The 12867-nt window shown below is 40.3% G+C and overlaps 1 protein-coding gene across 1 annotated transcript in view; it reads right to left on the bottom strand.

Annotated features, from left to right (window-relative positions):
- DAW1 (dynein assembly factor with WD repeats 1) overlaps nucleotides 1-12867 on the bottom strand; it is a 64336-nt gene that overhangs the window by 20839 nt on the left and 30630 nt on the right. The window contains exon 7 of the mRNA XM_037850437.1: nucleotides 1559-1666. Coding sequence (XP_037706365.1) covers nucleotides 1559-1666 — 108 coding nt within the window. The remainder of the gene's footprint in view (nucleotides 1-1558; nucleotides 1667-12867) is intronic.

Raw genomic sequence — 12867 nt, 5'->3', positions numbered from 1 at the left:
AATTATGTTATTTATAAAATAAGAAAGGAAGAGGAGAGAGGGAGGGCATGTTTTAAGAAATCAGAGAGTTTCCTTCACATTATCTTGGGGAATGCTAAAAAGTGCCGTATACTTCAGGGGCTGTTAGTAGATGAAGGGCAAATGAAAACAATTTAAGCAATAAAATTAATAACTTTTACAGAAAGGAAAATTCTTATGATAATTTGAAATTTTAATTAAAACATGAAACAGACTTATAGAAGTCCATCCTTTGGCCTGACTTTCATCTTGTTACCATCTAGTGATGATGAATCAAACCGAATGAGACAATGGAAAGAAACCCCTCTCTGCAACAGATTCTGTGATGCTGATAACGGGATATCAGAATAGAATATATTCTTATTTTTCCTGATTATTTTAGGAAATTAACATAATTACATAACCACTGCATTTTTAAAAGAATGCAAAGAATTAGTAAAGTTCATTTATAAATTGATTTTCTGGTTGATTCCAAATGACAAAAAGTAAATGTAGGTGAACATTAGATTTCTAAACACACAAAGCAAATGTATTCTCTGGGTGGCTGATAATGTGTGCAATATAAGACTCATCCTTTAAAATGTCCTTAAATGTAAGAACAAGTAATAATGTTAGTTGAAACTATAAGCATAATGTTTTTTTTTTTTTTCTCCTTTCCATTTGCCTAAAAGAAGAAACAGTGAGAAAGCAGTGACCCTCAAAATGGGGAGAACTTAGGTCGGAAAAAGTATACTTACATTAACAATGCTGGGTACTCAGAGTTAAGAAAGAAAAACCCCTGGTGCTACTTAAAAATGGTGATTTTTCTCTCTTTTTAGTCCATTAATTAGTATTCTCTGAAAAAGCTTTCTTAGAAAATGGTTGTATTTTTTAAAGTTCCTTTATAATTTTGAAAGACAAACTATGGATTTCCCATCCAAGTGTTCCCACTGATTAACAGAGGTTGGTCCGTTATTCTTTGGGTCACTTGGGCCGGGGTAGGATGAAGTGGAGGGTAGAGGTCCCAGGGAGGTGCTAGATATATGGCAGAGGTGACAGACAAGGGTCTGTTGGTAGTTAGCCCAGCAGAATTTCCTCTGTGGGGCAGCACCCTATCGCCTTTTCACCTCCTGTCACTTGCTCCTTGTCACTTCATACATTGTAATTCGGGAGGGCTCTAAGACTGGAGGGTAGACTAAAAGCATGCTGTCATCCCTTCAAGGAATCTTCTGGCATGGTTCTCCAGTTCTTCTCCCAACAAGTGCTAGCCTCTACCCACTTTGCATCAGTCACCGAGACAACAAGGTTTTACAGACTAAAATTAGTCAAAACGCAAGGCTCATCAGGCTTCCCCAGCACTTCAACGAGTCCTTTGAACAGCCATCAAAACAGCTGGAGCACTCTTACACTACAATTTGAAAAACAATAGCTCAAAAACATCTGCTAACTTAGAAATTATTTTGTAATAAAAATACAAATAAAAATAACACAAACAGGCTTACCCTAAATAACAACCAATGAAAGGATAAAATCCTTTAAATTATTAACATCTTTAACATACCATTAAAGTGAACACCTCCTCTCCATTCTGGATGTCCCACAGTTTGGCTGTTGTGTCCATACTTCCAGTAGCCACCAGTGTGCTTTGAGGGTTAAATGACAAACACACCTAAATTACATGAAATGAAGAAATTTTTAAAAAGATACAGTTTCAAATTACTATAAAATTAATAAGTCTTCAAGATGCAATTGCCTTAGCAGATTCAGTTTAATTCATTGTACACATATACAGCAAAGCACTAAATATGAGGAATCTGCTATCCTCAGGGTGAACTCTGATGCCAGCTCTCTTGAGAAGAGGCTGCCTGTTCTCACATGTGCCCCAGCTCAGGCGTGGACAGCCACAGGCTCGCGTTGCCACTCCAGGTCACAGAAGAAACAAGAACAGAAACAGAAGCCATCTCCCCTGAGAGTCATGCTCTCTGGGTCTCATCTTCCTTGTTGCCGTCATCACGACCATTTCAATCACACACCCCTACTCAGCAGGGACTTTGGCCGCAGGCTCACAGCACCAATTCTAAGTCCTAGGTGGCCAGGCCTAGGTGGCTTCATGTGGGCAAGCCATCCAATACCCAGACTCGTGGACCAGACTCTTCTTCAGTAATCACTCGCAGGGCCGCACCCTCGAACTTCACATCATCTCCTTGAGAAGATTCACCTCCAGTACACCAATCTCCTCCTACAACTTCCTAATACTTCCACCTTCTCTCTTCCTTGTCTCTTCCTGTCCATCATCCCCATGTAGCCAGCACCCTGTGAGGCATCATTCCTGCCACTAGCCTCAACACCCTTAGTCCTTACTTTCCAACTGCACACTGCATACAAATTCCTAGCATTAACTTTAATCAACCTGGGATTCAATCTAGTCATTTGCCTCTCTGCCTCATCATTCTGTTCAGGCACTTAAGGGAACTTCATGACAGATCACTGGGGTTGCTTGTTCATCCTTCTGTCCTCAGTTGAGCCCTTGGCACCACTTCATACTTTGCCATACCCCTGGCTGAGCACATTCTCTTCCCACTTGGCTCCCCAGTCCTGTCCTCGCCACTCTTCAGCAGATACCCTGGTCTCCTACCACTTCCTTGAGAAAAATGGACTTATCAGATGGGAACTTTCTCACCTGGCCCTCACTTTCCTTTCCTTCTGTCTCAGATGCAGAGGGGTCCTTCACCCATTCTAAAAAGCTCCCTTTTCTGCACTCTTAGAGGAGATGTGCCCACTAACTTTCTCTTCCCTCCTGACTGGATTCTTCCCAATAGCCTATAAGTATCCTTGAGTTTTTCCCACATTAAAAAAAAAAGATCCTCCTTGACTCTATGTATCCCTTTAAAGCACTTTTTCTTCCTTTACAACCCTATTCCTTGACATAACATTCTGCCATCACCGTTGGCCCCTCTTGCACTCACTTGTGAGCTACACTGAAACCACTCTGACCGACTGCTCAGTCCGGGAGACTTGGCCAGTCACCCCAAGCAACCTCCCTGACTTCCTGCACCAATGACCCCTTCGTTTTGATATTGTCTCCCTTCTTGACAGCTTTGACAGTTCTCAGCTTTTCTTCTCTTACTTCTTTTTTTTTGTAACTTTTGTAGGTTTCTCTTCAGCATCTCCCCAAGATTCTGACAGTCTTCTCTCCATGCTCTGCCTTTTCCTTTGGGCAATTTCAGTTGCTCAGTACTTTCAACCACCACCCATATGCCAGTGACTCACAAATTCATGCCTCCTCAACAGACCTCACTTCTCAGTTCCAGCTCCAGAAAGCCAACTGCAACATGGATGCCTCTTTCATCAATCTGTCTAAGACATGAGAGTCATGTGAACTCAAGCCTGTTCCTCTTCTTTTATTCACAGAATTGGTGAATGGCACTGTCAGTTTCCCCTCCCCCCAAATCAGGGAATCATCCTAGATTTCTCCTTTACCTCATGCCTCATATCTGCTTGGTAGCCAAGTCCTACTCTTCCCACTCTCTCACATTGTCCTCATGCACCTTATGACAGGACTCCATTATGTATCACCTGAAGAGCATCAAGACCCCCAACTGGCCTGTACTTCAATCTTACCTACCCCCACTCCTCCTTTATACTGCCACGAGAACAACCTTCCTGAAGAGCAGCAACGACCATACCACCCCCAGCTGAAAAGACTCAACAGTACACCTGACTTGCAGGATAAGGTCCAAATTCCAAAGCAGGGCAGGAGAAGCCCTCGCTAATTCTACATGATGGCCTTTGCCTGCCTCTCCTGCCTCCAACACTCACAGCCCCCCATCTGATCTCAGATGCAAGAGAACTGCATCTCATTCTATTTAGTACCCTAAGCACACAGGCCAGGGCTTCATGCATGATTCATAGTTAGTATTTCTTGGATGGATGTTGCTGACCTTGAAAAACATGAACGTCTTCCTAAGAACTATATAGAAACAAAATATTTCCAAAATTCACAGGGAGTGTGAAAATTTGGTCACTCTATGAGAACAAGTCTAACCTCTCTAGCATCACAGTATCCTCAACTGTAAAATGTAAAAGCAAACCTAAGCTATAAGAAGAAAGAGTGAGGAGGGGGCAAGATGGTGGATTGGTGAGGTGTATGTTTTAGTTACTCCTCCAGGGAACCAGGCAGAAAGCCAGAAACTGTGTGGACTGGACACCGCAGAGCAATCTGACTTTGGGCATACTTCATACAACACTCATGAAAATGTGAAACTGCTGAGATCAGCGAAATCTGTAAGTTTTTGCAGCCAGGGGACCCACACCCCTCCCTGCCAGGCTCAGTCCTGTGGGAGGAGGGGCTGTCAGCGCCAGGAAGGAGAAGGGAGAACTGCAGGGGCAGCTCTTATCGGAAACTCATTCTACTGATCCAAACTCCAACCATAGACAGACTGAAACCAGACTCCAGAGAATCTGAGAGCAGCCAGCCCAGCAGAGAGGAGATAGGCATAGCAAAAAAACAGCAAGAAAAACTCAAAAATTAAAAGCGGAGGCTTTTTGGAGTTCTGGTAAACATAGAAAGGGGAAGGGCAGAGCTCAGGCCCTGAGGCTCATTTGCAAATCCGGAAGAAAAACTGATCTCTCTACCCCCTGGATCTTTCCTTAATAGCCCTAATTGCTTTGTCTCTTAGCATTTCAATAACCCATTAAATCTGCCAGGAGTACCCTTTTTATTTTATTTTATTTTATTTTATTTTATTTTATTTTTTATTTCTCTAAAATAATTACTCTAAGAAGCCCAATACAGAAAGCCTCAAAGACTTGCAATCTGGGCAGGTCAAGACAAGAGCAGAACTAAGAGAGCTCTGAGACAAAAGGTAATAATCCAGTGGCTGAGAAAATTCACTTAACACCACAACTTCCCAAGAAAAGGGGGGCGTCCGCTCACAACCATCATCCTGGTGGACAGGAAACACTCCTGCCCATCACCGGTCCCATAGCCCATAGCTAGCCCAGACAACCGAGTGTGACGGAAGTGCTTCCAGTAACACTCATACACCACAAAATTGGGTGTGGACATTAGCCTTCCCTGCACCCTCAGCTAGTTGTCCCAGAGTTGGGAAGGTGGAGCAGTGGGAATTAACAAGCTCCATTCAGACATCATTTCAGCAGACTGGGAGCCTCCCTACACAGACAGGTAGCTAAGAACTGCCCTAGGGGGACAGCACTCACCTGTGACATAGCACAGTCATCCCTCAACAGAGGACCAGGGAGTGCAAGGCCTGGAAGAGGGATCCACTCCAAGTCTCAGGGGCCACATGCCAATACCAAGGACTTGTGGGTCAGTGGCAGAGACAAACTGTGGCAGGACTGAACTGAAGGATTAGACTATTGCAGCAGCTTTAAAACTCCAGGAACACCAGGGAGATTTGATTGTTAGAGCCACACGCCCTCCCCCCCCCCGCCCCATGACAGCCCAGACACATGCCCCTTATACAGGGCGGGCAACACCAACTACACACACAAGCTTAGTACACCAATTGGACCCCACAAGACTTACTCCCCCACTCACCACAGAGGCAAAACAGGGGAGAACTGGCTTGAGGGAAACAGGTGGCTTGTGGACACCACCTGCTGTTAGTCAGATAAAGTGTACTCCACGAAGCTGTACATCTGACAAATTAGAGACAAGGATTTCAATTGGTCTGCAAATCCTAAAAGAACCCTATCAAGTTAAGCAAATGCCAAGAGGCCAAAAACAACAGAAAATTTTAAAACATATGAAAAAACCAGACGATATGGATAACCCAAGCCCAAGCACCCAAATCAAAAGATGAGAAGAGATACAGTACCTAGAGCAACTAAGCAAAGAACTAAAAATGAACGATGAGACCATGGCATGGGATATAAAGGACATCAAGAAGAGCATGGAACAGGATATAAAGGACATCAAGAAGACCCTCGAAGAGCATAAAGAAGACATTGCAAGACTAAATAAAAAAAATAGATGATCTTATGGAAATTAAAGAAACTGTTGACAAAATTAAAAAGATTATGGATACCCATAGTACAAAACTAGAGGAAGGTGAACAATGAATCAGTGACCTGGAAGATGACAGAACGGAAAATGAAAGCACAAAAGAAAGAATGGGGAAAAAAATCGAAAACATTGAAATGGACCTCAGGGATATGATAGATAATATAAAACATCCAAATATAAGACTCACTGGTGTTCCAGAAGGAGAAGAAAAGGGTAAAGGTCTGAGAAGAGTATTCAAAGAAATTGTTGGGGAAAACTTCCCAAATCTTCTAAACACCATAAATACACAAATCATAAATGCCCAGCGAACTCCAAATAGAATAAATCCAAATAAACCCACTCCGAGACATATTCTCATCACACTGTCAAACACGGAAGAGAAGGAACAAGTTCTGAAGGCAGCAAGAGAAAAGCAATTCACCACATACAAAGGAAACAGCGTAAGACTAAGTAGTGACTACTCAGCAGCCACCACGGAGGTGAGAAGGCAGTGGCACAACATATTTAAAATTCTGAGTGAGAAAAATCTCCAACCAAGAACACTTTATCCAGCAAAGCTCTCCTTCAAATTTAAGGGAAAGCTTAAATTTTTCACACACAAACAAATGCTGAGAGAATTTGCTAACAAGAGACCTGCCCTACTGGAGATATTAAAGGGAGCCCTACAGACAGAGAAACAAAGAAAGGAGAAAGAGAGACATGGAGAAAGGTTCAGTACTAAAGAGATTTGGTATGGATACATCAAAGGATATTAATAGAGAGAGGGAAAAATACATACGACAAACATAAACCAAAGGATAAAATGGCTGATTCAAGAAATGCCTTTACAATTTAAATGTTGAATGTAAATGGATTAAACTCCCCAATTAAAAGATATAGATTCACAGAATGGATCAAAAAAAAATGAACCATCAATATGCTGCATACAAGAGATTCATCTTAGACACAGGGACACAAAGAACTTGAAAGTGAAAGGATGGAAAAAAATATTTCATGCAAGCTACAGCCAAAAGAAAGCAGGTGTAGCAATATTAATCTCAGATAAAATAGACTTTAAATGCAGGGATGTTCTGAGAGACAAAGAAGGTCACTACATACTAATAAAGGGCAATTCAACAAGAAGAAATAACAATCATAAATGTTTATGCACCCAATCAAGGTGCCACAAAATACATGAGAGAAACACTGGCAAAACTAAAGGAAGCAATGGATGTTTCCACAATAATTGTGGGAGACTTCAACACATCACTCTGTCCTATAGATAGATCAACCAGACAGAAGACCAATAAGGAAACTGAAAACCTAAACAATCTCATAAATGAATCAGATTTAACAGACATATATAGAACATTACATCCCAAATCACCAGGATACACATACTTCTCTAGTGCTCATGGAACTTTCTCCAGAATAGATCATATGCTGGGACATAAAACAAGGCTCAGTAAATTTAAAAAGATTGAAATTATTCAAAGCACATTCTCTGACCACAATGGAATACAATTAGAAGTCAATAACCATCAGAGACTTAGAAAATTCACAAATACCTGGAGGTTAAACAACACACTCCTAAACAATCAGTGGGTTAAAGAAGAAATAGCAAGAGAAATTGCTATACAGAGATGAATGAAAATGAGAACACAACATACCAAAACCTATGGGATGCAGCAAAAGTGGTACTGAGAGGGAAATTTAGAGCACTAAATGCATATATTAAAAAGGAAGAAAGAGACAAAATCAAAGAACTAATGGATCAACTGAAGAAGCTAGAAAATGAACAACAAACCAATCCTAAACCAAGTAGAAGAAAAGAAATAACAAGGATTAAAGCAGAAATAAATAACATAGAGAACAAAAAAACAATAGAGAGGATAAATAACACCACAAGTTGGTTCTTTGAGAAGGTCAACAAGATTGGCAAGCCCCTAGCTAGACTGACAAAATCAAAAAGAGAGAAGACCCATATAAACAAAATAATGAATGAGAAGGGGACATTACTGCAGATCCCAAGGAAATTAAAAAAATTATAAGAGGATACTATGAACAACTGTATGGCAACAAACTGGATAATGTAGAGAAAATGGACAATTTCCTGGAAACATATGAACAACCTAGACTGACCAGAGAAGAAACAGAAGACCTCAACCAACCACTCACAAGCAAAGAGGTCCAATCAGTCATCAAAAAGCTTCCCACAACCCTCCCCCCTATGTGGGATCAGACACCGAGGGGAGTGAATCTCCCTGGCAATGTGGATATGACTCCTGGGGAGGAATGTAGACCTGGCATCGTGGGACAGAGAACATCTTCTTGACCAAAAGGGGGATGTGAAAGGAAATGAAATAAGCTTCAGTGGCAGAGACATTCCAAAAGGAGCCGAGAGGTCACTCTGGTGGGCACTCTTAAGCACAATTTAGACAACCCTTTTTAGGTTCTATCAAACTACAACCCAGAACCCATGAATCTCGAAGACAATTGTATAAAAATGTAGCTTATGAGGGGTGACAGTGGGATTGGGAAAGCCATAAGGACCACACTCCACTTTGCCTAGTTTATGGATGGATGAGTAGAAAAATAGGGGAAGGAAACAAACAAACAAACAGACAAAGGTACCCAGTGTTCTTTTTTACTTCAACTGCTCTTTTTCACTTTAATTATTATTCTTGTTATTTTTGGGTGTGTGCTAATGAAGGTGTCAGGGATTGATGTAGGTGATGAATGTACAACTATGTAATGGTACTGTGAACAATCGAATGTACAATTTGTTTTGGATGACTGCATGCTATGTGAATATATCTCAATAAAATGAAGATTTAAAAAAAAAAAAAAAAAAAGCTTCCCACAAATAAATGCCCAGGGCCAAGATGTCTTCACAGGGGAATTCTACCAAACTTTCCAAAAAGAATTGACACCAATTTTACTTAAGCTCTTTCAAAACATTGAAGAAAATGGAACACTACCTAACTCTTTTTAAGAAGCTAACATCAATCTGATACCAAAACCAGGCAAAGATGCTACAAAAAAGGAAAATTACCGGCCAATCTCCCTAATGAATATAGATGCAAAAATCCTCAACAAAATACTTGCAAATCAAATCCAAAGACACATTAAAAAAATTATACACCATGAAGCCAGTGGGGTTCATTCCAGACATGCAACGATGGTTCAACATAAGAAAATCAATGTATTACAACACATTAACAAATCAAAAGGGAAAAATCAAATGATCATCTCAATAGATGCTGAAAACGCATTCGACAAAATCCAACATCCATTTTTGACAAAAACATTTCAAAAGGTAGGAATTGAAGGAAACTTTATCAATATTATAAAGAGCATATATGAAAAACCCACAGCCAGCATAGTACTCAATGGTGAGAGACTGAAAGCCTTCCCTCTAAGATCAGGAACAAGACAAGGATGCCCGCTGTCACCACTGTTATTCAACATTGTGCTGGAAGTGCTAGCCAGGGCAATCCGGCAAGACAAAGAAATAAAAGGCATCCAAATTGTAAAGGAAGAAGTAAAACTGTCATTGTTTGCAGATGATATGATCTTATATCTGGAAAACCCTGAGAAATCGACGATACAGCTACTAGAGCTAATAAACTAATTTAGCAAAGTAGCGGGATACAAGATTAATGCACATAAGTCAGTAATGTTTCTATATGCTAGAAATGAACAAATGGAAGAGACACTCAAGAAAAAGATACCATTTTCAATAGCAACTAAAAAAATCAAGTACCTCGGAATCAACTTAACCAAAGATGTAAAACACCTATACAAAGAAAACTACATAACTCTATTAAAAGAAATAGAAGGGGACCTTAAAAGATGGAAAAATATTCCATGTTCATGGATAGGAAGGCTAAATGTCATTAAGATGTCAATTCTACCCAAACTCATCTACAGATTCAATGCAATCCCAATCAAATTTCCAACAACCTACTTTGCAGACTTGGAAAAGCTAGTTATCAAATTTATTTGGAAAGGGAAGATGCCTCGAATTGCTGAAGACACTCTAAAAAAGGAAAACCAAGTGGGAGGACTTACACTCCCTGACTTTGAAGCTTATTATAAAGCCACAGTTGTCAAAACAGCATGGTACTGGCACAAAGATAGACATATAGATCAATGGAATCGAATTGAGAATTCGGAGATAGACTCCCAGCTCTATGGCCAACTGATCTTTGATAAGGCCCCCAAAGTCACTGAACTGGGTCATAATGGTCTTTTCAACAAATAGGGCTGGGAGAGTTGGATATCCATATGCAAAAGCATGAAAGAGGACCCCTACCTCACACCCTACACAGAAATTAACTCAAAATGGACCAAAGATCTCGATGTAAAAGAAAGTACCATAAAACTCCTAGAAGATAATGTAGGAAAACATCTTCAAGACCTTGTATTAGGCAGACACTTCCTAGACTTTACACCCAAAGCACAAGCAACAAAAGAAAAAATAGATAAATGGGACTCCTCAAGCTTAGAAGTTTTTGTACCTCAAAAGAATTTCTCAAAAAGGTAAAGAGGAAGCCAACTCTCAATGGGAAAAAATTTTCAGAAACCATGCATCTGACAAAAGACTGATATCTTGCATGTATAAAGAAATCCTACAACTCAATGACGATAGTACAGACAGCCCAATTATAAAATGGGCAAAAGATATGAAAAGACAGTTCTCTGAAAAGGAAATACAAATGGCCAAAAAACACATGAAAAAATGTTCAGCTTCACTAGCTATTAGAGAGATGCAAATTAAGACCACAATGAGATACCATCTCACACCAATTAGAATGGCTGCCATTAAACAAACAGGAAACTACAAATGCTAGAGGGGATGTAGAGAAATTGGAACTCTTATTCATTGTTGGTGGGGCTATATAATGGTTCAGCCACTCTGGAAGTCAGTCTGGCAGTTTCTTAGAAAACTAGATAAAGAGATACCCTTTGATCCAGCGACTGCACTTCTTGGTATATACCCGGAAGATCGGAAAGCAGTGACATGAACAGATATCTGCACGCCAATGTTCATAGCAGCATTATTCACAATTGCCAAGAGATGGAAACAACCCAAATGTCCTTCAACAGATGAGTGGATAAATAAAATGTGGTATGTACACACGATGGAATACTACACGGCAGTAAGAAGGAACAATGTCGTGAAACATATGACAACGTGGATGAACCTTGAAGACATAATGATGAGCGAAATAAGCCAGGCAGAAAAAGAGAAATATTATATGCTACCACTAATGTGAACTTTGAAAAATGTAAAACAAATGGTTTATAATGTAGAATATAGGGGAACTAGATAGAGAGCAATTAAGGAAGGGGGAACAATAATCCAAGAAGAACAGATAAGCTATAGTGGGTAAATTTAATGTTCTGGGAATGCCCAGGAATGACTATGGTCTGTTAATTTCTGATGGGTATAGTAGGAACAAGTTCACAGTAATGTTGCTGTATTAGGTTACTTTCTTGGGGTAGAGCAGGATCATGTTGGAAGTAAAGTAGTTATCTTAGATTAGTTGTCTTTTTCTTACTCCCTTGTTATGGCCTCTTTAAAATGTTCTTTTATTGCATTTTTTTTTTAACTTTTTTAGTTTTCATACAGTTGATTAAGAAAAAAAAAAGTTAAAAAAAAATAAAAAACAAGGAAAAAAATATGCAGAGCCCCCTTGAGGAGCTGGTGGAGAATGCAGGGGTATTGGCCTGCCCTACCTCGATGGTTGCTAAAATGTCCACAGACATAGGGGACTGGTGGTTTGATGGATTGAGCCCTCTACCGCGAGATTTGCCTTTGGGAAGACTGTTGCTGCAAAGGAGAGGCTAGGCCTCCCTATAAGTGTGCCTAAGAGCCTCCTCCCGAGTGCCTCTTTGATGCTCAGATGTGGCCCTCTCTCTCTAGCTAAGCCAACTTGAAAGGTGAAATCACTGCCCTCCCCGCTACGTGGGATCAGACACCCAGGGGAGTGAATCTCCCTGGCAACGTGGAATATGACTCCCGGGGAGGAATGTAGACATGGCATCGTGGGATGGAGAACATCTTCTTGACCAAAAGGGGGATGTGAGAGGAAATGAAATAAGCTTCAGTGGCAGAGAGATTCCAAAAGGAGCCAAGAGGTTACTCTGGTGGGCACTCTTATGCACAATGTAGACAACCCTTTTTAGGTTCTAATGAATTGGGGTAGCTGGTGGTGGATACCTGAAACTATCAAACTACAACCCAGAACCCATGAATCTTGAAGACAATTGTATAAAAATGTGGCTTATGAGGGGGGACAGTGGGATTGGGGGGCCATGGGGATCACACTCCCCTTTGTCTAGTTTGTGGATGGATGAGTGGAAAGGTGGGGGAAGGAAACAAACAGACAAACAGACAAGGGCACCCAGTGTTCTTTTTTACTTTAGTTGCTCTTTTTCACTTTAATTATTATTCTGGTTATTTTTGTGTGTGTGGTAATGAGGGTGTCGGGGATTGATTTTGGTGATGAATGTACAACTATGTAACGGTACTGTGAACAATTGAATGTATGATTTGTTTTGTATGACTGCGTGGTATGTGAATATATCTCAATAAAATGAATATATAAAAAAAAAGAAGAAACGGTATTCTTAATCATAAAATGTAAAAGAAAACCTAAGCTATATGAATAAATGAAGTCCTGATGCATGCGACAACATGGACAATATGTTGAGTGAAATAAGCTATGTTGAGTGAAATAAGCTAGACAATATGTTGAGTGAAATAAGCTAGACAATATGTTGATGTGAAAGCTAGACAATATGTTGAGTGAAATAAGCTAGACAAAGCAGGACAAATATTTGTATGATCTCAC

The sequence above is a fragment of the Choloepus didactylus genome, chromosome 9 (assembly GCF_015220235.1).
Source record: "Choloepus didactylus isolate mChoDid1 chromosome 9, mChoDid1.pri, whole genome shotgun sequence".
NCBI classification, from domain to species: Eukaryota; Metazoa; Chordata; class Mammalia; order Pilosa; family Megalonychidae; genus Choloepus; species Choloepus didactylus.
This window is presented reverse-complemented; position numbering and strand designations above follow the sequence as displayed.